General features: G+C 41.2%; 1 protein-coding gene across 1 annotated transcript in view; it reads right to left on the reverse strand.

Annotated features, from left to right (window-relative positions):
- SYNJ2 (synaptojanin 2) overlaps nucleotides 1-26,287 on the reverse strand; it is an 89,056-nt gene that overhangs the window by 16,800 nt on the left and 45,969 nt on the right. The window contains exons 7-19 of the mRNA XM_054023755.1: nucleotides 24,446-24,542; nucleotides 21,786-21,958; nucleotides 18,501-18,582; nucleotides 18,119-18,268; nucleotides 17,851-18,016; nucleotides 16,495-16,686; nucleotides 14,289-14,373; nucleotides 13,312-13,452; nucleotides 8,907-9,099; nucleotides 6,934-7,092; nucleotides 6,539-6,695; nucleotides 3,895-4,012; nucleotides 1,065-1,283 (exon numbers count right to left, since the gene is read on the reverse strand). Of these exons, the coding sequence (XP_053879730.1) occupies nucleotides 1,065-1,283; nucleotides 3,895-4,012; nucleotides 6,539-6,695; nucleotides 6,934-7,092; nucleotides 8,907-9,099; nucleotides 13,312-13,452; nucleotides 14,289-14,373; nucleotides 16,495-16,686; nucleotides 17,851-18,016; nucleotides 18,119-18,268; nucleotides 18,501-18,582; nucleotides 21,786-21,958; nucleotides 24,446-24,542 (1,932 nt within the window). The remainder of the gene's footprint in view (nucleotides 1-1,064; nucleotides 1,284-3,894; nucleotides 4,013-6,538; nucleotides 6,696-6,933; nucleotides 7,093-8,906; nucleotides 9,100-13,311; nucleotides 13,453-14,288; nucleotides 14,374-16,494; nucleotides 16,687-17,850; nucleotides 18,017-18,118; nucleotides 18,269-18,500; nucleotides 18,583-21,785; nucleotides 21,959-24,445; nucleotides 24,543-26,287) is intronic.

The raw sequence follows: 26,287 nt of genomic DNA on the forward strand, positions 1-26,287 counted from the left end.
GTGAAAAAAGCAAAGCACATTTCTTTCACACTCCTCTCAGCAGCCGTGCAATGCTCTAAACCTTCACAAACCATGCGGTGGTGGGGTCCTAGGGCTGCTCTTGAACCCATACCCCCTAGTCAGTAGTGTGCAGGGCTAGACAGAGAGTCAAGTTGACAGTATTTAGCAAAACAATCTCCTGTAATAAGTAGGTCAAATGCCTTGTAATTGATTTGTTGGTCTTGCTGTCAAGTCACAACTACTGCCACAAAGAAGTTAGATTCCAGCAGGAAGCAGCAGGGATAGCAGCATTTTGTGACCAGGCACAACTTAAGATGTATGCCCCAGCTGAACAGTGTAACATCACTCCCATTTCAGTGGCACAGTCGGATCTGCTAGCCCTTTTCCCACTTTGGACAAGTACTTTTGATCCTGTTGTTTTCTTCCACTCATGGTAATGTAAATCAGATAATGCCAAGCTGTGCTCGTTTTCTTCAACACAGAAGTCCCATAGCTACCAGGAGACCCAAAATAACACAACTGAAGGAAACAAAACTGCTCCAACAGGGTATAGAATCAAACACCCTCCCTCACACTCAGTAGGTCCAGGAATGACAAAAAAGCCTGAGCCCCCAAGGATAGGTTAGAGGCTCTAAAATCCAAAAGGGATAGAGTCACCCAAGAGATCCAAGTGGGTGTGAAAGATTGCCAAGGAAGGCAGATTTTCTCAGTCACAGGAATGGGAGGCACAGCTTAGAAGTACTGCAAATTGAGGCAACACCCAATGCATGAGAATTAAAGGGCTGAGCCTGAGCAAGGTGAAGAGCTGACCCCAGGGAGGCAGACTCAGGGCGAAGCCTGTGACTTGGAGCACTGCATACCCTTCTCCCTCACATAGCCAAGGAACCTGTTAGGATATTTCTTTAGTAGGATGGAGAGAAATAAAACATAAGTGCTGATAATTTCTAACCATTAATGCAATACATTACAGTCTAAACTGGTTATTCCTATTCCACACAGTTAATGTATTTTAATTAGGATTAAAAAAAAAAATAGAGTGCACATGTCAAGGAATCAACATTTACCTGACAAGAACAATGGTGCCATAATTCTCAAATATTTGCATAAGCTCAGTCCGCAAGTCCTCAGGAAATTCGTTTGTCTCTTCAGGGGTTGGTGACTGGAGATTTACCATTACGGTGGCATCCAATGGTCCCTGGAAGGATGACACTTCCTGGAAAACGCTCTCGCGGGCAGCCACGTTAACTTCCTGGACTTCCACTTCTACAATAGCTAACACGGGCCTAGATTTTATACACACACACACAGACATTGCTTTCATGTTATCTAAAATTACCCTCAAATAATAGGACATGCAAAAGATTGGTTGTCTGAAAGCGAGAATCTATTTTTAGACGTTGCATTTCTGCAGCACCTTTCATCCCGGGATCTTAAAGCACTTTGCAGATAGGCTTAATTAAGTCTAACAATACCCCTTTGAAGTAAATAACTGTAATACCCATTTTACACATAGGATCTGTCTACACAGCAGCTGGGAACATGCTTCCCTGCTCAGGTAGACAGACGTGTTAGCTCTGCTCGAGCTAGTATGCTAAAAAATAGTAGTGTAGCTGGGGTAGCAGCTTGGGCTAACCACCCAAATACATACCCCTGGGGTCTGGCTGGGTTTGTACCAGGGCTGGCTCCAGGGTTTTTGCCACCCCAAGTGGCGCAAAAAAAAAAAAAAGCCGCAATTGCGATCTGCAGCGGCAATTCGGCGGGAGGTCCTTCGCTCCGAGCGGGAGTGAGGGACCATCTGCCGAATTGCCGCCGAATAGCTGGACGTGCCGCCCCTCTCCGGAGTGCCGCCCCAAGCACCTGCTTGGCAAGCTGGTGCCTGGAGTCGGCCCTGGTTTGTACTCAGGTGGCTAGCCCGAGCTGCCACCTGTGTGAACCCCAGCTATGTTGCTATTTTTCATGCATTAGCTTGGACAGAGCTAGCGCATGTCTACCTACCCAAGCTGGGAAGCACGCTCCCAGCGGCAGTGTAGACATACCGCGCGAGAGAGAGAGAAGTTGAGTAGTGGGCCCAAGGCCACATAATAAGCAGCACAGCGGGCAATAGAACCCTGGAGTCCTGACTCCTAATTTATTACTCCCGCATATAGGGTCTCTCAGATTTACCACAACTACATTTAGCTGAAAGATAGTGGTGATAATATACTGTATTAGCAAACATAATAATAACACTAATATAGTACTTGGCACTTCCATAGGACCTTCCATCCCAAGATCTCAGAGTGCTTTACTTATATTAATAAATTGTTTCCCAACACCTCTATGAAATAGGGAAGTGTTGTTATTTCTCAAGAGGCATAGTGAGGTTAAGTGGTTTGCCCAAAGTCACACAGGATGTCCAAGACAAAGCAGTCTTGGCTTCCAGTTCTTTTGCCCTAGCCCCAGGACTAACAGTGAGAGAACAATGTACCCTTAAGTATGCAACATGTTTGTGTAGTACAGACGCATCAATGATATTCTAAATAGTTATGAATCGTCTCTTCTGTGTTAGCTCTGAGTGTCAAAGCTACATAAATAGGGACAAGCTGTCAAAAGGGCTGAGGCTCGGCCTCTGTAGATGCAATCTGCACCCTCAAGATTGTACTTGCAAATGCACTGAGGGCACTCATTGGACACTTGACTATCTAACTACCTGTCATTGCTACCTGCTACATCCACTGCAGCTGGTTCTGTAATACACACTACCAGAATGAACAAAAAGACTGAAGGTTGAGATGAAGGAAAGACAGAAATTAAAACAACCTTCTATAGGAAGTGTGAATTATTTCTGTAAACATTGTTGATTAGTACATTGCTCTATGTTAAAAGAGATACTCTGGAGTCTCTTTTTATAGCACATCCTGGAAAATCCAACCTACTGAGTGTAACTAAAAAGTGTTGTTAAAACATGGTTCCTGTAGTGGTGGTTGCTGTAATTGGGAGCCAAGGTAAAAGAAGCCAGGCTTCAAATGTTGCATTTTATAATGACTGTGGCAATGACACTGTTAGCTGCAGGAGCCAGTAGTGTCAGTGCGAATGGGCTAGTGCCTTGACATAGAGAAGTGGTTTGTTTGTGAGAAGCATGTTCTTTCATTACTGGAGAAAGGTGAAACAGTCCTCTAGAGTAACAATGCTGTGAAAAGCACAGGGTTAACTTTTGTGATTCATTGACCACTGCTGTGAGAAACAAAACAACAACATTTCCATAGAGCAGCCCAGGATAATTACAGAAGCGATGTTGAAAACAGACAAGCTTTTGAGATACATTTATCAAAGCACTCATAGCATTCATTTCAGAACAAGTGAAACAATAACAGTGAGCAACGGAAGTTAATCTATATCATTTTTCTTTAGGGAGAAGATCTATAATCAATGTGGCTGTCTCAATTTTTGGTTTTGTTCTCTTCCCATTTCTCAGGAAAGTGGGGAAGTTTAATGTGTTTGCATCTCAGGGAAGCTCATTAACATTCACACACACCCCAGCTGTACACACACAATTTATACCGCTATGGCAACACATCTCAGCTGCCTTCGTTCTAGCAGAAGACTAGGTGGTAGCCTGTCATTGCTGCACCTTTGATTGGCTTGAGCTGTCAGAAATTAATGAGGAGAGGCATCAAATCATCCAGGCCTTGCCTCTGCGGCTTGTCCAGCCCTTGCTAAGATCATAGTGTAGAGGAAAATTAATACAAGGCCCCTGGGCATTGCCACCCTTTGGTTTAGAACTATGATGGGTTTAAATGTCAAAGTGCTGAACAGAGAATAAACATGTAGTGTCCATTAACAATCATTCTTAGCCCTTCCATTGAATATGTACTTCAGTGAGCCTCAGAAAGATCATCTAAACTAGGACATTACCTGTGATCAGATGCCTGCAGCTCCGCTCTTCCATAATACATCAGGGCACCAGGAGTCCAAGTGTGTTTGACTTTAGTGTCAGCACTCAGATCACTATCTAGGAGATTGATCTCTCCAGCTATACAGCACAAAAGAGCATTAAAGTTCACAGACTCGTAACAATAATTAAAACAATTTTAGCAATCTGCATTTCACAGAACAGTGGTTTTCACCCAAACACATTGTTCCTGAAGCACTCCATCTAAAAGATGGCTTATATCCCTCTAGACCTTGAATCTCCTGATAGAAAACAAAATGTAAAAAGAAGTGCAATCGATAGCACAGATCATTAGAACAGGACAAAACGTAAACCAATAACTTTTCAGAGACGTATATAATTTAGCATCACACACTGTCACATTAAAGAATAGCATTTTCCTCCAGCCTGAAAAAGCTATATTTTGAAATAACCACATGCAGTTAAGAGAACAGAAAGAGGAAATCCTGTATGGCTATAGCTTCTCTGCTTTCCACATGATTTTTCTGGGTGACAGGAAGTGTTCAAATATGGGATAAGAGTGTAGTATAGATTGTTGCTTCCTTACCAGCTAGTGCCTACTCTGGGCTCCCCCTTTATGCCAGGGGAGGCACTGTGCTGCTCTTGGAAGCATGGAGAAATGGAGGGAAGCATTGCTAGGCCTGGGGAGAAGGATTATTTCTCATCTCCAGAGCTCAAGATGAATTACTGTCAGACACAGTCACTTCTCCTGGCTACCTCATACCAGCTATACCATCTCTTCCCTTTGATCTAGGAATTGAATTGTAAACAACATGGAAGGAATGTCTCCCCACCTCTGCAAACAGCTCTCTGGCCCACACACCCATTATCCTCCACTCTCTAGAACAGAAATGGAAGTTGGACTATTGGGCAGATAAGCGGTAGAGAGAGAGAGAGGAAGCTTTGCCACAAAATCAGAAGGGGTAGTGGAGTTTATAGGTGGTGAATGGAACCAGAAGGATTGGGTGGGGCTCAAAGGCAGAAAACGGGGAGGGGGAGAAGATGGATCTCCTAGCTGTGTTACCACTTGGGCTAGCTCTGGAAGGTCTGTAAGTACAGGAGAAAGATGTTTCACTTATTTGCTACTTTCTTCCGACATATGGTGGGCTCTTGCAGCCTTGCTAGATCATCCTATCTACAGTGTCTGCTCAGCCTGCTGAAGTCCTCTCTGGGGCCTCTTGAAAGAAGAATTGAGGGAGAAAGGGAAATTATTGAAATAGTTGGGGATATTTTTTTAGCTGAAAAGATGCAATGGAATTACTGGATAGTCTGCAACAATCATAAAGCAGTTGGAAAATATGAGGAGAGTTATTCAACTTCTGCATGCATTTAGAACAATGGCAGACCTGCTACAAACATGAAAAAATGACAAAGTTATAGAAACATGAATAAAACGGAAAGAGTGAGAGGTAAATTTTTAAGGGAGGATTTTCAGGCTATCTGTGGTCTACAAGGTGGAAGGGAAACAAAATTTGGGTCAATTATTGAGCAGCCAGAAATGGAGAGAGGGTGCCTCTGCTAACTGTGAGAAGTGAGGGGAGGGGATACCAGCACTTTTATCCTCTCATCCAAGTGTTTTCTTCTTGGCTATTCAGCTGGGATATTTCGATTATCTACCGCAACACAAACCCCTCTATACCTATGTGTAGGACCCGACTGGCTTAGAAGAACTGCAGCCCTACCAATATTATAGCTTATTTCTCACACAAACTGAAGTTCACATATTGTTATCCCCTGTATTTCATCCCTTCTACGGTTTTATTGCTTCTTAAGCTCATGCCTCTATTTACTGGTCATGATCCTCTTTTTACTACACCATCAGATTTTAAAATAAATATGATATGATTTATGTTACATTGACATCCTCTCTGGTTACCCTCGCTTTCCTTCACAATATTTATACTAAGGGAGTCCACGGGATGACCCTTATATCTTAAGAGGTAAATTCACCTTTGTATGCATGAATCAGATAATTTCTCACATAACTCTTCACTTTGCATGTGTAAGTGCAGTTTTTACACACACTGATGGATGACATGCAGATTTAGAGGCTGGTACGGAAATATGGCTCTGGCTGCAAAAAGTTTAGTTGTTTTTTTTTAAACTGTCTTAGTATTTTATAGCTTTTAACTTACAGATAAAGTAATGCATTGCACTTCCGTAGCACTTTCCATTCAAGGATGTCAGAGCACTTTACAAGTATGAATTAATAAAACCTCATAACATTCAGTATTATCATTCCCTAATAACTGAGGAAACCAATAACATCTCAGGAAACCAAGGCACAAGGCTCAGACCCTTATTGAAATTAGTAACAACAGGAGCAGGAGTAGGCTATAGCTAAGTGACTTGATCAGGTTTCAAATGTAACTTCTGTATTCATGAAAACAGTCCCACTGAAACCAAAGGGAGTACCACCATGAGTAAGGTAATCACAGTTTCACCCAGACTATAGGCCAGATCCAGGTATAGAACCTAGAATCTCAGACTGCCCATCTTCTTCTCTAACCACTAGACCAAATTCTGTCCCTTGGATCCAGTGAGATCTGACTGCCCAGCATCATTATTTAAAATGAGAAATGCAAAAATGAGAAAGACCCTACACACCTGTTTTATCAAACGGAAGCTTCTTTCTCCACCAAAGCACTCGGTCAGTCCAAGCAGGGGTTCTGCACTTATCACTTGTATCATAAGCCTCTGAGCCAACGTCATATTTATATGTTGGTCCAAAATTAATAGTGCCTTCATGAAAGTCTTTAAAAATCTATTGAAAAATATCATTTTTTCAATCAGCTAAATTCCTGCTTATGAAGGTTTCATTGTCACTTTTATTAGTATAATCACACTTTGATTTTTTTTTAAATGAATGTACCCATAGAAACGCATGTCTGAAAATGCCCTCATTTTCATTCTTTCTTAAAGGCAATTAATTCAGATCAAAATATGGGTGTTTTGGAAAATAGCTATTTTCAAATTGGAGCAAATGGGATAAATCCCCTTACTTTTCCACTGGATTTCTGCTGCTGTAGTTGATCGAATTCCAGGAGTCTTTTCCAGTCTTGTCGTTTAAGAAAATAAAAGACTTCTTCATATGTCAGATCGATGCGATAGTTAAAATCACCACACCAGAAAACATAGTCATGTGAGAACACATTCCTTCCCTGGTTAGGAGATACAGAATTTAAGACACACTTTAAAATTATACATTTTAATCAACTGAGTTTAAAACTCGGTCTCCCTGGAATATTAATTTTTGGACTTGTTTATGAGGTTTTAATTGCTAAATCCAGTGCAGACTAAAAAAGTGGTCTCTACATTTCTTTCTGCATCCCACAGTTATTTAGTCACAATTTTACATCCATAATTTAGATATCTGAATTGCTGGCACAGTCAAGGACTTATATGCCTGCATGATCTAAACTGCAGCCACAAAATGCTCTTGCTATCGTATACACCCGCAAAAATAGAGGCTTCAGTCAAGACCAGGCTGAAAATTTGCCTCTACAACTGCATAGCACATTTCTGTAAATGTAAAGTAATAATAATATTAACAGAGATTCACTCCAATGTTTAAGCTTCATGTGTTGTGCCACAAATAACGGCACGTTTTTTCAAATAAGTTATAAACCTCTAAACACAGGGATTCATAAAGGAAACACTTCAGACCTGTATCTATAGCATCACTAGAGGGCACTGTTAATATACACTTGATCTTAGCTCATAGAGAGCCGAGATTTACATATATTTACACCAATATAGTAAACGTACAGGATATAAAATAGTTAATGAGCTACTGGAAGCAAGGACTCCTATATGCATGATTTCATGGCCATTTAGAATGGATATTCTATGCAGGGCTTCAATACTGGCACTATTATTTCTAACATAAATGGAAACTGATTAATATGCTATATGTGTCAAGCCTCTAAACCCTGGAAACAACAGGGAGTTAAATTTTATGCTCTTCAACCTAAATGCTATTCTTTGCTGATTTAACAGAATAAATGAACACATCACAAACTGGTCCTCTCGTTCCCTGGCTTACAGGCTCTCTGGAGAAGTCTGAAAGAAATGGCAGCTGTGGAAATCCAAAGTGGCCAACACCATTAAGGCAAGCACAGAAACACAGCCACAAAAACCCTACAGGGCCACTTGCTGGCCTTAAAAAGAAAGATCAACAGAATACCATCCAAAAGAAATCATATCGGATATAAATACAGAGGAAAGGGATCTCAGAATGTCTGTTTGCACCACATTCTGAAAAAGATAACAATTAAGGTGCGCTCCTTGGTCTTGGGACATGGGACTCTAAGGGAAGTGCAGGGAGGAAGGCTGAAGAAGAGCAGGAGACATGTAAGTTGTGTGCATGAGACTGAGGAGTTGTGGCATGTCCAGTTGTGGCTGGAGTATGGGTATGCTCTGATAGAAAATGGTCTTTTAGGGATTCTTGCTAACTAATTCAAGTTAGAGCAGCCCCAGGGGGAACTAATCTGTTCTGGGTCTGAGCAGAGAACCAGGGAGCCATTACTCTCTCTCTGATGCCACCACACCTGGTTCTTCACGTGTAATCTTGGCAAACTGGAGAATCTGGTCCACAATGCATAAAGTTTTCAATCTGTGAATCAGGTGGGTGTGATAGTGAGTGATGAAACATTATGATGGTGGGAAACTGGTTAGATCCCTTCATTGTTCACGTTCAGGAATTCTAACATCTGGGTTTTTTAAAGGTGTAGAATTTTTGTAAAGAAAGTATCATTTGGTTTGGGTTTAGCTGGTCTCCATGGAAATATGCTTTCAACCTTACTTTCTTTTTTATTAAGTTCTTTTGTGTGAATACTCCATGACTTTGAATTGCCTCCTGTGCTGACTTGCCAGGTGGTGTAGATTGCTACCAACTCTCACAATTAAAAATTTAAGGATACAATTTTCACTCCCATTCACAACATTTCTTGTCTGAGACATCTTACATTCTTACCATTGGGAAGCTGAGTTTCTGTGTAATCTCTTTATAATCTTCATTCCTCTCTTTCACCTGAGACTGACCAGCTGTCAAGTGACTGCATATGAAGCAAAAACTGGTGCTGTGGAACTGGAAACGGATGCCTACTGCGCCTTTATTTCCAGCTTTCCCTCCCATCCCTGTTTTCACTGTGTCTATTGCTACATCCCTGGACCAAAAAAGTTGGGGTTGGGGGGAGAGAGGAGGAAAAAATTCATCAATCATTACTGGAAAGTGGAAAGGAAAAACATATCTTATTTAGAATGATGGTTTTGTTTTCCCTCCATTATTCCAATTATTAAACATGTGAATGAGCAGAGATTCATGTTGTTCAATAGATCTCTTAGGGTCTTTTGCTGCAACATTACTACTGGCCGTATTGATGTTTCAGATTACCAGTTAAAAAAACAATAATACAGTAATAAAACAATTGAATGAAATAACTTTCTTCTTGGACCACCCCCCTTGGCATCCTTTCCAAACTACTCAGCATTCTTTGCATGAAAATATTTCTGTAGCTTTTGAAACTTATATGAGGTTTACTTTTAATGTTTGTCTTTATAAAAAAAAATCCTTTGAAGTAGTGACAATAATTAATGGTCACCTTTACTCCCTTTTATTTTCCATTCTGCTGATATGAATCAATACCGGACAGCTGATTATCAACTGAAATGGCATTTCCATACCATGAAATGCAACTTTTGTAGTGAAGAGTTGGCCACATCTCTGGTGTATCAATGCAAATCTCAAAGCATACAGATTATAAAATCTGTATTTGTCAAACTAATTGATTATTAGAAACAAATACGCAGACCCTGAGCACTGAAATGGCGTTAGTTTTGATAACAAATTGCCTGTTGCATCCATATTGTTAATTACATGGTATTTCAATTACATCTTAGCAATTCATGTACCATTGTTTTACATTATATTACAAAGGACCGACTTGGCAAAACAGACCACCTGTTAGCAGGATAATTACTCCCAGAGAGCCAGTCTATTTTGAGAATAATGCACGTCTGTCTGTTCAGATAAGCAAATGGTGAGATCATAATTGTAACTGCCCCAGCCCTGCGTGAATCCTTCCTATTGAGAAAATTTAGTTTGTACATAAAATCATGTGCATTGGACTAGAATACTTGTGTCCATTGATACAGGGCAATATCTGGAGGGAACAAATGTTAGGTCTTTGGTTGACTTTTAGTTACACACATTATTGGAGGTTCTAGAGGTGTTGGGGAAATTTCATACCACAACCCATGCTTTGGTTCCTTCTCTTTCCTGGCTGGTGAAAGCCAGTGGGGAAATACTAGCTCCTGGGTTGGTTGGTGGGGAACATCAACACCTTCTCTGAGAGGGTTCTGACCATTTTAAGGAATCGTGTTCTGTCTCTGCTCTAAGAAGCCATCCATTGATGCTGCCAACCTATCCAACTATCAACTGGAATCTAATTGTCCATTCTTGGTTAAGGTTATAGGAAATGTGGTGAGACAACCTCATAGTATCCTGAGCCTCTGAGTTCCCTGACCCATTCACTGTGATATATACTTCAATCACGTCCCATTTCATTCATCTCCTGTTTACACTAGTTCTAATCTTTTAATCCCCCTTAGCATAGAAACCTTTCTCTGCCTCTGATCATTTTTGTTGTCTTTTTCTGGATTTTTCTTTTTTTTAAAACTACAAAAATCACGTGGCTAGGATTGGCTGTGTCCATATATCCTGTAGCAGCCCATTAGTATTAAATAATGAAACTCAGCCACTTACTAAAATCAAAACCTTTCAGGAGTTTCAACGGGCCACTGCTCTATATCTGAGTGCTAACAGGTTGACAGGTGCAACAGAACCAGTCTGTTGACTGATTCTGCTATTGATCCTTTTTTATTCAAGCTGGAGTACTCAAATTTCACCTAGTAAAAGGTATTCTCCTTCTTTGGACTACTTTTATCAGACAGGTTAGTTAAAAAAAAATCAGGAATTTAGTCTTTTCCCTTTAGAACGGAGAAGGCTGCAGTAAGGGAACCCTAGTGTTATCTGGATTCCATTAGTCTGACTGCAGAGCTAGGTACGACGAGCACGAACTTTCTTGGTGGATATCAGAATAGTGAAAGAGAAAGTAAGATAGCCCAGCAGGCATTGATACTCTGGAAGGTTTTAGTGACCCAGCAGTGCATTTGGCATGCGGTGGATGATATTGTCCTAGTCTTCTCTGAGAGGTGCCAGTGGGTAGTTCTGGCCAATTACTCCTCTCCCACCCGCATATCCGTAGGCATACTTCATTCCATTGCACAGGCATTTTCATGCAGGCTCTGTTCTGTTATCCACCTACCCAATGTGTATGTGAGTCTGCTGAGGTAGACTGGGAGATGGTATGGGTTCCACTGTCATCACTACTGTACACAGAGATCACACAGCTCTGTCTCTGTCAATTTAGGCCCAGATGTTGTAATCTATATGGTTCCCCAGTGTTTGGTTGAAATGGGAGACTTAATGACACGAAGCTCGCTGAAGCTAAATCTAGAGAAGAAAGGAGTGCTGGTGGCAGAATAAATATATGGTAGGAGAGTTTTCTCATCTTATTACCAACAAGATTATCCACTCTCTAGCCCAAGAGTTTTTTGATCTAAGTGTACTTCGCAGCCCTGATTGCTCCTGGATCTCAGATGTCGCCAGTGGCCAAAAGCATCTTTTTTCCTCAGGTGAATCTGCAGCCTTTTATCTCAGATCTGGACCTTGTAACTCCAGGTTGTATTACTACAGTGCTCTCTCCATGAGACTACCCTTGAAGAACACTCCAAAGCTGCAGCTGGTGCAGAGTACATCTAGCTACCTGTTTGGCACTGTTGGCCACAGGGAGAATATTATGACAGTTCTGCAATGGCTAGATTGGCTTTCTATTTACTTTAGGGCACAAGTCAAGGTGTTGGTAGGGATCTACATATGGCTTAGTTCCTGGGTGCCTCAGAGACTGCACCGCTCCCTTTGTGCTACTAGAACAACTGGGGAAGGTACTCTGAATGGTTACTATAGTTAAAAATCTGAGGTGAAATCTTGGCCCCACTAAAGTCAATGGGAGTTTTGCCATTGTCTTCAATGGGGCCAGGATTTCATCCTGGGGACTGATGGCAGGACAGTCTATCTAAGGATCTTATACAATCCCCATTACCACAGCACCTGAACATCACACAATCTTTAAATTTATTTGTCCTCACAGTGCCTCTGTTCTATTATCCCTATTCTACAGAGGAGAAACTGAGTCACAGAGAGAAAGTGATTTGCCCAAGGTGAAACAGGAAGCCTGTGGCAAAGTAGAGACTTGAACCCAGGCTCCCTTCCTCTATCAAAGGAACGATCCTCTCAGAGGAGAGATCTTGCCTCTAGGATTTGCTTCCCCTGTTGGTTCTAGGAACTGCATTAAGCCTATTTCTTTTCTCCAGCTTTTGTCTGTGCTGGTGATGTGTGCAGGGAAGCTAAGTAGGGAGAAATTTATAAAGGTACCCTGGACAGTTAGATGGCCCACTCCTAGTGAAAGTCAAAGGGAGCAAGTGGCCTGACTCCAATTTGTGCTTTTGAAAATATCTCCTCCTTGGTCTATTTCTGATGGGAGTCTTCTCCTTTTGCCCAGTTTGGCATCAGTACAGCTTATGTTGTAAAATACTGTACAGAGGTCCTAACTTGCTCGTTTCTATTGATTTTATTTAAAATAAAGAAATAAAGAATATTTGTTAGCCAATTAAATTCTGTTTTTAACTGGAATTTTTATTTCCATCCCTAGCCCAACCTCGTGTTTACAATTGTACGGGTTAATGAGCTTACACAAAATGAAGAACACATTTCGGCAGCAGGAATTCTCAGCAAAAAACAGGCCTTCACCTCAGGGCCAGATTGAAGAACTTTGGGGCCCTGTGAACTATGGCATTTAGGCATCCCCCACCTTCCCTTCTCCTACAGGGTAGAAAGCCTTGGGATGAGAGTCAGGTACTGCCCCAGAGGGTGGGACAATCTGTGTGTGTGTGTGTGGGGGGGGGGGGGGTGTCAGGTTCTGCCCTGAGGGAATGAGGGGCCCTGGAGAGGCTGTTATAGAGCGAACCCACCCTGCACTCAGCTAGCAGCAGTTCCTGTCCCACAGGGCTGGCCCGGCTCCCCACTCCATCCCACTGGTTCTTGCCACATCATGCTGGGAAAGTCCTTCCCCCGCCACTCCTTCCTGGGCTATGATTTCTGTGTGTGTGTAGTTTGTACCCCCTGGAGTCAGCACCTCCCCTGAAATGGAAGCCCTGTTCAACTGCACTCAGTGCACATTGATTAATCCAGGCCTGCTTTTCCTGCTCCCAACCCCAGGCCGCAGGAAACCATTTGTGAAAACACGACACCCTCGTACCTGATGAAGGGGACGTGATAAGGTCGTACAAAGATGAAGAGACAAACACCAACAAGCTGTGCTGACGTCAGCAGAATATACCGGTGAGTCCTGGAAACCGCTTTCTGAAGCTGCTCCCCCCACATCTTCCTATTAGTTGTACTAGAACAAAAATAAAACATTGAATGAATTGAACAGAAATGAAATAATAAAAATCATGCTGAAGCCTCTTTCTTTGCAATGTCTCTTTCCCCTGCTCTTGCAGCACGAGGCAGGGGGCAGTAAGGTGAGAGCTAAATGGATCCTAACTGCTTAGGAGGTGACCAGCTACACATGCTTAATAGTGAATGCACTGCTACTCTCAAGTGATGGTTGGGCAGCTATGTCTGCATAGATTCTACCTTGTAGACCTCCTTATTTTTCTTGTCCTAAAGATCTACTGATACATGCAGATGAATAGCTGGCCCACCAACCATGCTCCACACTACTGTAGCTTTGCCATTCCTAAAGATGATATCCAAATGTTAAGCCAGAAGAATCAGTAGTGAAATGCTACCTTCCTCGGTTGTTTTTGCCCCTTTCCCCCTGAGTCCTCCTCCAGCCCGTCAAGGAACACATTATTTCACAGGCACGGACAAGAAGAGTTCATTCCTTACCTCTACTTCCTACCCTAGCAGTACCTTTATGAATACACATAGATAAGTACTTAAGCACAGAGAGATATTGCTCACATTGTAAAATTCCACACATATATTTCAGTTGTGTGTAGAGACTTTAGCAGTTTAACATTTCAGCATCAGAAAGGATACTGGGAGCACAGTGTTAAATAGTTCCCTGCATTGCCTTAGAAAGTAGTGATATGCATTGTATAAAAATGAGAGAGTGCAAGAGAGTGCACATTTGGGCTGGTAACCTGGGCATTTGTTAACGACAAACATTCCCACGCACAGGGACCACAGGCAGGTGAATGTGCAAAGCACAGCTCTGTTTTCACCTACCTGGTATTTACAATATTCCCTGCATTTAATTCCACCATCTCTTCAAATCCCACAGCAAATATGTCAGGAGGGCAGCTCTCATCGTCTGTGTGGAGAGGAACAAAAGTCATGCAAGACTTTTTACCACTTTATTTGTTGTTTTGTTTAATCATTTGCTTTCTTGACAGAAATTAGAAAAAGAGAAGTCCTGTAGTTAATCTTGCGCATCCTCTGCCAAGTTATATAATTATAGCTCTTTCAATCTATCTTCAGAAAGCAACCCTTGCAGTTCCCTTTATCATTTTTCTGCTTTTCTCCTTCTGGTTTGTCTGCATCTTTCTGGTAGGAAGGAGCCCAGAACAAAGTACTTTATTCTAGCTGTGACCTCCGCAATGCTGTTTAGAGGGAGATCCTCACTTCCCAGATCTAAGATATGATGCCACTGTGTACACAACCTAAAAGTCACAATGGTTTGCCCCACTTCATCCAGTCACATTGAAATCTCATACCCAGTATGTGGTCCAATATCTCGATGTCTGTTTTTGACACAGATAATTTATCTAGCTGCAACTACTGTCCAACACCAGCATGTTTCTTCCTCCCCTCTGCCCCCATTCCCCTGAGTAAGATTTTCCATTACTTTGAGGAAGTCTTGGAGGTTTCTTCCCTGTCTTCTTCAATAACCTACACCACGGGTTGTAACCGCTTACTGATGAAGGAATGTATCATGTCAATAATGCTCTTTAGACTAACTGGTACAGGAGCTGGGGGGAGGCGTCACTGATGGCCAATGTAAGATACTCTCTCCTCCCACCCAGGTGTGAGCATGCCCCTAGGAGAGGACTCAGAAAATCAGACACTGATCTCTCAAGTGGCAGCACAGAGCTACATCTACATCTGCTTGTTCACCAGGTTTGCCATACATCTAAAAGGTTTTCATTATTATTCACCAGATAACAAGAACTTCACTCAGCCGTAGGACTACACAGAAGAATACTGTAGGAGCCTAAATCAGATTTGCTCACAAATTAAGAATAAGAAAAGCAGAAAAGTTCACATGCAAAAATAGTAACTGCATATTTCACATGCATAATTTTGACACCCATTTTTTAAAATTTAGCCGTTAATGTAGATTATTAAAACAGCTGACTGCATGACGTGGCTGACTTCATTGTCAGTAAATATGTCTAGCGTGCATGAACAGAACACATGCAGCATAATGTTGTTAATCTCCTACTTCCTGGCCTTCTGAGACTACGGTAGTATGGGCTCAAGAGAAGTAATGCTCACATGAGACAGCCAGGGATACATGGAATTTGTTCATATATTTGTGTGCTATGCACAGGAATATCTCAGCAATGCCTGCAGAGGATTATGTGTTACTCTGTAACAGGGAAAATAAAGGACAAGCAGTAATTTTAGAACCACTCCATTTCTGAAGGACAGAACACTACCTTTGTTGTTTTCTTTAGTAAAATCTGTAAATCAGTTACAATCACAAGCCCTGTTTTGTGAACAGGAAAGTCAGCAGCCAGTCCAAACAAGCCACAAACACAACAGTTTGACACACTACTAAAAAAAGGACCCTGCTTTGTAACAATGTAATGTAATAAAAGGTTACCCTTACTGTATACAGTTCCTTTTGTCTGAGGGTCTCCCAGTGCTTTATAAACATTAAAGGATTCAGTGTAACATTTTCAGAGGTGCCTAAAGGCCAGATCTTTAAAGATATGTAGGTGTCAAAAGAGGCAGATAGATGCCCAGTGGAATTTCTAAAGGCACCTAACTCCCAATGAGATTGAAACACAAGGGGAGGAATGGGGGAGCATGAATAAAAACTGATATTTAGGGACAGATTTTGTGCTGTCTGGGCGAGAGATTCAGTGCAGAAGGCCACCTCAGGGTAAGGTGATTTTATGCCACCTTCGTACACTCTGGATTCTGGGATGCTGTAAGGGCCAAAACACTCTTCAGCATCAGTTAGTGCAGCCCTGAGGGTTTCTCTAACTTATGAGCAGCCTTCCCAGCCCCACCTATGGACTGCTACACCAAGGCTTGTGAAGGGGTGCAGCATAAGGCCAAGTGGGAGCAGAATCAGCTACTTAGAATTCCCTACCAGATGATGTATGAATGGCCAAATACAGGGCCTAAACTACTTTGCAGTTCCATTAGAGGTTAACAAATAATGTTTATTTTAAAACAGATACACTACCACTCAAAGTCTTACCCTGAAATTCAGAAACCCCAGAGAGCTTGGGAGAATCCAGCAGCCAGTCTGTTAACTCACTGGTGCCAAGGATGTTGCTTCTAAATTGTTTGCCTCCATTTACATTCCAGGTCCCCATGGCAACACGAATCCGCTTGAAGTGCGTGAATTCAAACTGACGCTCTGACATGGCCTTCAAAATACTGGGAGTCACTGATGGAGAGAGAAAGTAAAGACAATTTGCTGCAGTGGAATGAATGGTACTACAGACGTCAGTGACATGTAGACTTACTGTGAAATAATGAAAGTTACCTTACTGGCATCAGTGCAATAACTAAAAACGTAATTCCAGTGGAAATAACAATAATTGCATAACTGAAAATGATGCCATCGATTTCTTTCCTGGTAACTGAGTGCAGTCACTGAAATGAGTTGTACTATTCACACATGGAGGTAAGTGGAGGGGACGGGAAAAACAGGACTTTCACAGTGACAAACTTGAAGAAAATATATTCAAAATATGTTATTAGAATTTTCTAATGCTTTCCTAATAATGACTGAATAATACGGTTTTAGATTGGTCTTTCTTGGGATTTTCAGCGTGGCCTACAAAATGATGTCACAAATTAAGAACCAAACCCAAGCCCCATTAGATTTTTTTTGGTGCATGCTGTTATACATTAATTCTGAAAAACCATCATGAACTTGGTTCTGTATTGTGATATGGCAGGATTCCACATAAGACCCCACCATCTTGATTATTCCTGACTGGTCCCCATTTTAGCCATGCTTTAATCAGACTTCCTCTTTTTTTTTTTTTTGGTGGGTGTAAATAATTAAGAGTGTAATTTTTTGACCACCGCTATTTGCAGGAGCAAATTAGGTGATTTCAGTGTTTAGGTAACCGATTTGCATGTGCAGTCAGGTATTTAGACACCTAAATGGCCTAAAGCATCCACAAATTGCAAGCACAAAAAGAGGAGCCAGTTTGTAAAAAAATCTGGTCCCAAGATAATTGCCCATGGTCAAAGGGTGAGTCAGGGACAAAGATGGAAACCCCCCCCCACAGAAATTCTGATTCCTAATCCACTCTTCTAAACAGTAGACAACAACTTCCATCAGCACAGATTATCATCAGTGAATGAGACAACCTATGCAGAAGTCTAATCGAATATTTTGGGAACTAAAAATAGTGGAATTCAAGCACATGCTGTTGTGACTTGAAAGCATTGCCCCTGTACATCAATGCCTTTGTGCAACAGCTGTTTATTTCTAGACTCTTCAAAAGAATGCAACTGGTCATCTAGCACAACTGGAAGCAAACACAAGACAAAGGAGACAGATTTACATCTCATAGAATCATAGAATCTGACTTACCCAGCAGAGCAGTGTTGTCCATAAGCATCCTTCCTTTGTCTGCATGTTCCTCACTGAAGAAATCACCCATGAGTAGCAACTTGATGGCTTCCTGCTTCACACTGTCAAAGAAATTTGACTGAATGGTGCGTGACACAGCGCGGGCTCCATCCTTGAGCTTCCCTACCTGCATTATACAAAAATGTTCAACACAGGTGATCTTTGCAGTGATAACATAGACTTCCTTTAAAGTCACTCATGAATAAGCAGCTCTGATATTCTCCTTTACCTTGGCTTTCCCCTCCAGGGCACGACTCCCTGTAAACACTCTACTCAGATTGTGACCATTGAGAGTCCACATTGCCTTGTAGGACTCCACAAAGCGGTCAACTGTAGACTTCGAGTTCAACCCTAGGCTTTCTAACTGAGTGTGCAGAACCTGGAGTGGACACAGAAAGAGAGGTGAGAAAAAGTTACTTTTCATATTTCATTTCCCCCCCACACCTCATGTAGGAATTTCACCCAGCCATCATTCTATAGTTAAACTAATGCAGGTATCTTAATGATGGAAAGACAGAGCTAGAGACCTCCCTCTTGCCCTTTTTGGTAATGCACAAAATGCAGGCAGAGTGTGTGTGTGTATGTTCATGAAAGACCATTAATGAACTCACCTCAAGTGCAATGAAGGACTGTACGCTATTCGTACGATCCAGACAGTCCAGGCAATTCATTCGCAAGGTACCTGTCTGCAGACTTCAATAGCCAAAAAAAGAATAAAGAGAGATACAGCAGGTTATTAGGAACCTCCACATCCAGTTGTTACTGATAAACTATTGTTTTCTTTTATCATCAGAAACATTTAAGTTAGAAGAAGAACAGGACTAACACGGCTGTTACTCTGAAACTTGTCATTTAAGTTAGAAACTCAATAAAAATGGCATTTGATCCACAGGCAGATAAGACTGGATTTTCAAACACTCAGCCTGGATTTTTCCACCCACATTTTGCAGGTGCAAAACATTTGCCTGCTCAATTTATTTCAAGAACCCAACTGTGCCACACCAGCAATTATGTGTGTGACGCTGGCAGACCAGGTGCCAGCTCTTGCCAAGACCTTAGGCCTCACTGAAAACCAGTCTGGCTGACCTGTGTGTTAGTATTGCTAAAACAGGTGTTAGATTTATAAAACTGTGTTCAGACTTTATGAAATGCTTGTGAGTTGCTGCACACATTAACCTCACTTAAGATATCTGTATCCCATGTTTCATGGTAATATTTAACTGTTTGGTCTGTAACTATAAGAGTGTTTGCTTTAAAACCCCCACAGTCAGAAGAGAAGCACTACTAAGTGTGAAATGCTTGTTTATCACAAGAGGTGTCATCTCCTCTCCAGAGAGGCCATTATGGAACATCAGGGGACAAAAGACCTTGTTGATTGCTCCTACACCCATGAAAAGGAGATATGCTTGAGTTCTGCCGGAAGGGAATAAAAATCCCTGTCAAGAAGAAATTGTTATCCTATGCTGCTTGGACATCAGGGAGAGGGCAAGGCTTCTAAGCATAAGAAAGGGATCGCTGGCTGTTTAGCTTGGATTAGCCCTAAAGGATATATAGAGCTTGCTTATTATAGAAGCTTCTATTATCTTTTGGAACCTAAGACTGTAACTCATTTGTGTGTGTGTTTACCTGCTTTAACCTTGTAAATGACACTCATTTCTTTTTCCTAGTTAATAAATCTTTAGTTTATTATAGGATTAGCTACAAGTGTTGTCTTTCCTGAGAGATCTGAAGTGAAGTTGAGCTCGGGTAAGTGACTGGTCCTCTGGGACTGGGAGTAAACTGAATATTATTGTGGTTTTTGGTGTAAGGGACTATCTGTCACAAAGACAAGCTTGCCTATGTGTCAAGACAGACAGAAACACCCAAGGGGACTGTCTATAACTCCATGTTAAAGCCGTTATAGTGCTTGAGAAGTTCTCACTTGATACTTGGTTGGTGAAATCTAATTATAGAACACACAAGCAGTTTGGGGGTTGTGCCCTGGTTTGTAACAGTCTGCCCTGAGGTTGGTATTCATGTTTGTGAACTACTCTAGACAGCTTGACAACATGCACAAGCAATTTTCCAGGATCAAGAAACTGGAGAACTAGTTAAGGCCTGGTGGTAAATTTGGCAGGGGAAAGCAATCTCAGAACTGTTAGCAATTATCTTTGAAACTCCCGGAGGAACGATGAGGTCCCAGAGGCCTGGAAGAAGGGCGAACATAGTACCTATCTTTAAAAAGGGGACCAAAGAGGACCCAGGGAATTATAGACCAGTCAGCCTAACTTCAATTCCTGGAAAGATATTGGAATAAATTATTAAACACTCAATTTGTAAGCATGTGGGGGATAACAGGTTTATAAGGAATAGCAATCACGGATGCCAGACCAACCTAATTTCCTTCTTTGCCAGGGTTACAGGCCTAACGGTTAGGGAGGAAGCAGGAGAAGTGATATATCTTGATTTTAGTGAGGCTTTTGACTCAGTGCCCCCTGACATTTTCATAAGCAAACTAGGGAAACGCAGTTCAGCTGAAGTTACCATAAGGTGGGTGCACAACTGGTTGGAAGACCATACTCAAAGAGCAGTTGTCAACGGTTCGCTGTAAAACTGAGAGGGCGTATTTAGTTGGGTCCCGCGGCGGGTCAGTCTTGGGTCTGGTACTATCCAGCACTTGGGGTTTCTATGATTCTATATGATGGAGTCATTGGTCCATGTAGTCCATTATTGTACACCAGTGTCCAGTATCTGATGCTTAAAGGAATATTTAAAAAAAAAATCTATACACCATCCAGAGACTGGTACAGTGCAGTAACTGCGGGAGGGAGGGAAGGATTCCTTCCTGAACTCAGGAAATCAGGTTCCACCCTGAAGCTGATATTTGATTACACTTGTTATCTTGCATAACTATAAATGTTGTTAGTGGTCACGAAAAAATGTCCCAATACAGAAGTTAAACAAGCAATGAAATATCTGCTCTTTTCAATGTACTATCAAAACAGTTTCCTTCTCCTTCCTCCTAAAATTATAGTGGTTATTTACGGGAAGGCTAAATGTTATTTATCAACTCACTCCCAGATCCTCTTTTACACAACAGGCACTTCCATTAACAAAATCAATCAGGACAGCCAACAAATCAGTATTTTCAGCATCATTTGCTACAAATACTTATAGTTGGACCTATAGTGGAAAGGTGGACCCTTTCTACCACAGTAGCTCAACAAGTTTTATAAAAGCTAAACTAAGTCTGTGAACAGGACATTTATACTCTATGAGGCAAAACAAACCTGACATGGATCTGGTATTGTGTCACCTAATGATTCCAAGGGAGAGAGCCCCACAAAGTTAATTGAATTTGTGAATAAGGCTAGGTCTACACTACCCACCTGAATCGGCGGGTAGAAATTGATCTCTTGGGGATCGAATTATCGCGTCTCATCGGGACGCGACAATCGATCCCCAAATCGACGCTCTTACTCCACCAGTGGAGGTGGGAGTAAGCGCCGTCGACGGGGAGCTGCGGAGGTCGATTTTGCCGCCGTCCTCACAGCGGGGTAAGTCAGCTTCGATAGGTCGAATTCAGCTACGCTATTCGCGTAGCTGAATTTGCGTATCTTAAATCGACCTCCCTCCCCCCCCCGTAGTGAAGACCTGCCCTCAGAACTAGAAGTAGTAAAATAAAACGGATGGGGTCTAAATTTTCAAATGGCCTCTGTTTTCTGGACACAGAAAAATGTTTGCACAAAGCCTATGTGTACAAATGGAGGCTACTTGAAACTTTGAACCAATATGTTTTTAAAACATAAATACTGTAACACAGAAAGCTACAGCAGTCTCCAAACAAAGTGATGAACTCGGTTCAGTAGATGGCATAAATTGTGTATGGAAAGTGATAAAGGGGCAGGGACACTCACCGTGCAGGTACATTCTTGCCCTTTGTGAAGATGCCAAATTCATCCCAGTGCAACTTTAACTGAGGCCTCAACAAATTCTCCAGCTTCTCTATTTTCCCACCTTTTGCAAGCTGATGGTAGTCAAAATTAATCATGGGTGTGTCTGCAGCATGGGAAGAGGCCCACAGCAATTTCTGTTTGAAAAGGGAAGAAGGAAAGTGAATTCTACTTACTTCTACAGCCCAGGTATCAATACCCGCATGCTTTATACTGTTGATAAACTTTAATTATGGCTTTAATGTAGAGAAGTCTAGAGGGAAGTACATTATTTTGTTGTACGCTTTTCTAATGCAAGTTCCTTGTTTTTTTCTCCAAGAGTAAATTGGACTGTTAGAGCCAAATTTTCCTATGTGGGAACCTAAGTTGTAGCTGTAAACTATAAGTGTAAGCTGGTTATGAGTGTGTAACACAAGCAACTGTGCACATAAGTACCTATATGGCCTCAACGGTCTAGCTTTTAGAGCAAAAAAATTAAGAAGTTATAAACCAAAAGCATACAATGAAATAATGTAGTGATGAAGATAAAGCATGACACTTTCCTCATTCCTCATATGGCTGCACATGATGTATGTACGATCATCTTATATTTTATTAACATATATCATGCACTATTCAGCATTCTATCGCAAACCCATAAACTAGTGAGAACAGCTTTAACTCTGAATTTTTATGGCCCTGTCTATCCCCAGCATGGACACTCTTATTCCAGTTTACGAGTGCCTTTTTTCCATTTAGCTTATGTTGCTTGAGAAGGGATTTAAGCTAAACTGAAAAAAAAAAAAAAAAAAAAAACCACTCATACCAAACTAAGAGTGTCTCCACAGGGCTATAACTATAGCAGTATAACCAGTAAAACTTCCCTGCATAGATCAAGACAAAGGTATTGTATGTAGTTTAGTGAAGGGATGTATTTCATTGTATCAGAGTCAAACACACATCTGTTTCTCTGGTAAGTGATCACATTTCAGTTTACATTTGACTGCACTGGTAGTATTCTTGGGAATAATATCTCACTACTACCTCAGTGCAAATCATTGTCAAAAGTATTACACCCCCTACACTGTAGCTTTGTTCTTAGTACAAACATAACTGCAGTCTGTTATAGTGGTTAAGAAATGCTTGCAAAATGAACAACATCACCAGGGACAATACTGAATTTCATCTTCCACTACCAGGTAACGGTGGAAATTTCAGAGGCATGGTACTGAATTAAAAAACAAACAAACAGAAAAGAAAAAAAAATGATTTTTCTGCATATACTAATGATATTGGTGACCATCCTACTCCGATTATAGGAAACTACCAGCAAATGCAATGAACATATTTTAAACTGATTTAAATAAAACTTTAAGACTGAGGGAAGAAATGAAAGGGAAGGGAAGGAACAAACATGGGAAATTAAAGTGGATAGGGGAAGTTTGAGAAGCAAGGAGATAAGCTTATGACAAAAGGGGAATGAGGGTCCCATTACTTATACTGCCCATAATTTTTAATTTGAATTTTGAAATGCACCAAGTTAAACACTGACAGCACATCCCTCCTAACCATTTATTTATGAAGAAACAAATGTAATGAAGATCTCCAAGGGATCTCTGTTTTGGATAAATACAGGATTTCAGTGTCCAGTGCTGTCAATGCAGATCCTTTCACCTTCACAATAATTCACTTACAATTCTGTTAGTCTAGCATACAGTTAAAAAAATGGAAATCAAGCCAGGCCTTTATTTAAAACAAATGAACAAATGCACACAGTCTTTATATGACAGATGCCCTAAATTCTGATTTAGTAACAAATTTCTTGTTATCGGATCATAACAAACAATGTAGACAACGAAAAGAACTTGTCTAGAGAAAGACAGATCTCATATAAAATATAGAAGACATTATTTTTGCACCCATAAACTGTTAATAAGATAATACTTAGTTCTGCCATGAGTACAGGGGACTGAACTAGATGACCTCTTGAGGTCCCTTACAGTTCTATGATTCTATACATGATGAGGATAATATCTTCAAGAATGTGGATACTGCATATGCACTACCTAAAATAATCAGTGTAAGAATTCACCAGGGATGTCAGTTTTAGATTTCTGTAGTTCTATCTTGACATTTGTGAGAAGACTGTAATTTTAGAGTAGCTATATTCAGCTCTTAATTATAGATCTCAAAGTACTTTATAAAGAGGAATAAAGAATCATTATTTCCATTTTACAGATAGGGAAACTGACAGCACATATGAGCTGACTCTGGGACTTAGGTGGCTAAGTACTAACCCTACTAGTTTTAATTTTAAGTGCCTAAATACCATTAAAAATCAGGCCCTAAGTGACTACATCACTTTTGAAATGGGATTTAGGTGCTTTTGAATATTTACCCTAATTCTTTTGAGAGGCTAGTTAAAGAAAAAGTGAATACAATTTGAGGAAGTAAGGAAGAAGACACCCTGATATTCCATTCAGGAAATATTACACACAAAGAGAAAGATGCAAGATAGTCCAAGAAATTGAACTGCCTAACTTCTTTAGATCAGGTGCCCCAAGGCTGATCTCAAGTGATTTTCCCTCTTGAAGAAGCAGGACTCTAATGCTCTGCAATTTAACAAAAGTTGCTGTTGTTTTTACCTTGAACGCTCTGTTGAGCACCTCCTCTCCTCCTCTGCTTCCCAACAGGTTAACGATCACTTGTTTTCCATATTGCTCTTTCAGAAGCATCATATGCCTGCAACAGTAGCAGCAGCAGTACAATCTGGTTTAATAAATATCACATACCAGCCATCCTTTCCAAAACACTTGCAGAAGAGGTCGCTGGCTGCTTGAAGGTTTCAACAGCAGTAGCTCCACAAATATATATTAGTTTCCTTTTAGTCAGCTTTTACAGTAAAGAACTGCTTTATAGGGCCTTCATTTTCTGTCATCTGTGGAATTAATAACTGGAATGATACTTTACTTGTATTGAGTGTAAAGACTGGAGAGGGAAGACAGGGATACAGCGCTTAGATGATCAATAACATTGTTAGTTTTCATACAGTCCTATGTATGTGGCCTTTTTATGGCCCTGTAACTGCAAGCGACTGAGCAAAGCCAATGGGAGTTGAGAGGACTAAGCACCTCCAGGAATCGCATCTTGCAGGACTGAACCCTTAGGCCTTGTCTACACTACAGGGGAAATTCGATCTAGGCTACACAATTTGAGTTACGCAAATAGCGTAACTCAAATTGACATAGCTTAGATCTACTTACCGCGGGGTCCACACTACGCGATGTCTACGTGAGACGCTCTCCCATCAACTCCCGCTACTCTTCTCCATCAGGAGTCGATGGGAGAGTGATCTGCGGTTGATTTAGCAGGTCTAGACCCACTAAATCAACCGTTGATGCATCGATCGCCGCTCATCGATCTCCCGATAAGTGTAGATGAGCCCTTACAGAGTCAGCTATGGTCTGGGATTCCAGCTATGGTCTGGGACCAAAAGTCAGCAAATGAGTCATTGCCAGATAAATGTCATCAGCCACACTGATCAAATATTTCTGAGCTGCTACATAATTCAGGTTTGTAAAACTATTCACAGTCCACTTGCATGTTTTTAGCAGGCAGGTTGGTGATTAAGAGTCAGATTTTAGGTAGATAAATGGGCATAAATTTTCCCCTCAACACACATATGTATATGGTTGGGTGTACGTGTGTGTTTATTATAGGAGTTATGCAAGCAAAGGCCAGGTATTAAACGTAAGCTAACACAGCACTAATGAAAAGTTTGCTTGTGCTGCCAGTGTTTGCATGGCCTGGTGATACTGTTGTTAAAAGGTTACTGTCTCTATAACTGGCAAGTACAAGTCATAGGCTGCATTTGTGAGTCCGATTAACAGGAAATAATGTGCTCTGTAAAAGACAAAAAAAAATTGGCAGGCTTTCCTGCAAGAAAAACAGCCAAAGATATATCACCTTGGTGCTATCTTACAATCCCGATCCTGCACTTGGGTCTGTGCAAGCAGAACCTTGCTCCACACAGACAGCCCCTTTGAATTCAGTGGGTCTCAGCACAGCTCCAACTGCAGCATCGGAGCCTATTTATGGACTAAGAATGTGACTTCATTTTTTCCCCTTCAAATTTGTGATAAAGGGCATCAAAGTGCTCCTATTGTGAACTTGATAATTACACCAAAGTGCCCTAACGTCCCTTTTTTTTTAAGTGAAGTAGGATGTTTTAAAAACAAACAAATAAAAAGGAGCATCCAAAACCTTTCATGTGAGCCCTGTATTGGGATTTATCAGGAACAGATGCTAAAACAGGAAATTTGCATTCACTGCTCCCAATGTCTTTTCAAGATGTCAAGGTGTGAGCTGTGAAAAATTAACAGACTGTGGCCATGCCAAAACACATGAAAAGGTTGCAGTGACTTTACAAGCTTCAGTGAATTTTTCTGTATGAATGTTCAATTGCCCCTTACCAGAAACGCTCTTAA

This window comes from Malaclemys terrapin, chromosome 3 (genome assembly GCF_027887155.1).
Source record: "Malaclemys terrapin pileata isolate rMalTer1 chromosome 3, rMalTer1.hap1, whole genome shotgun sequence".
NCBI lineage: Eukaryota > Metazoa > Chordata > Testudines > Emydidae > Malaclemys > Malaclemys terrapin.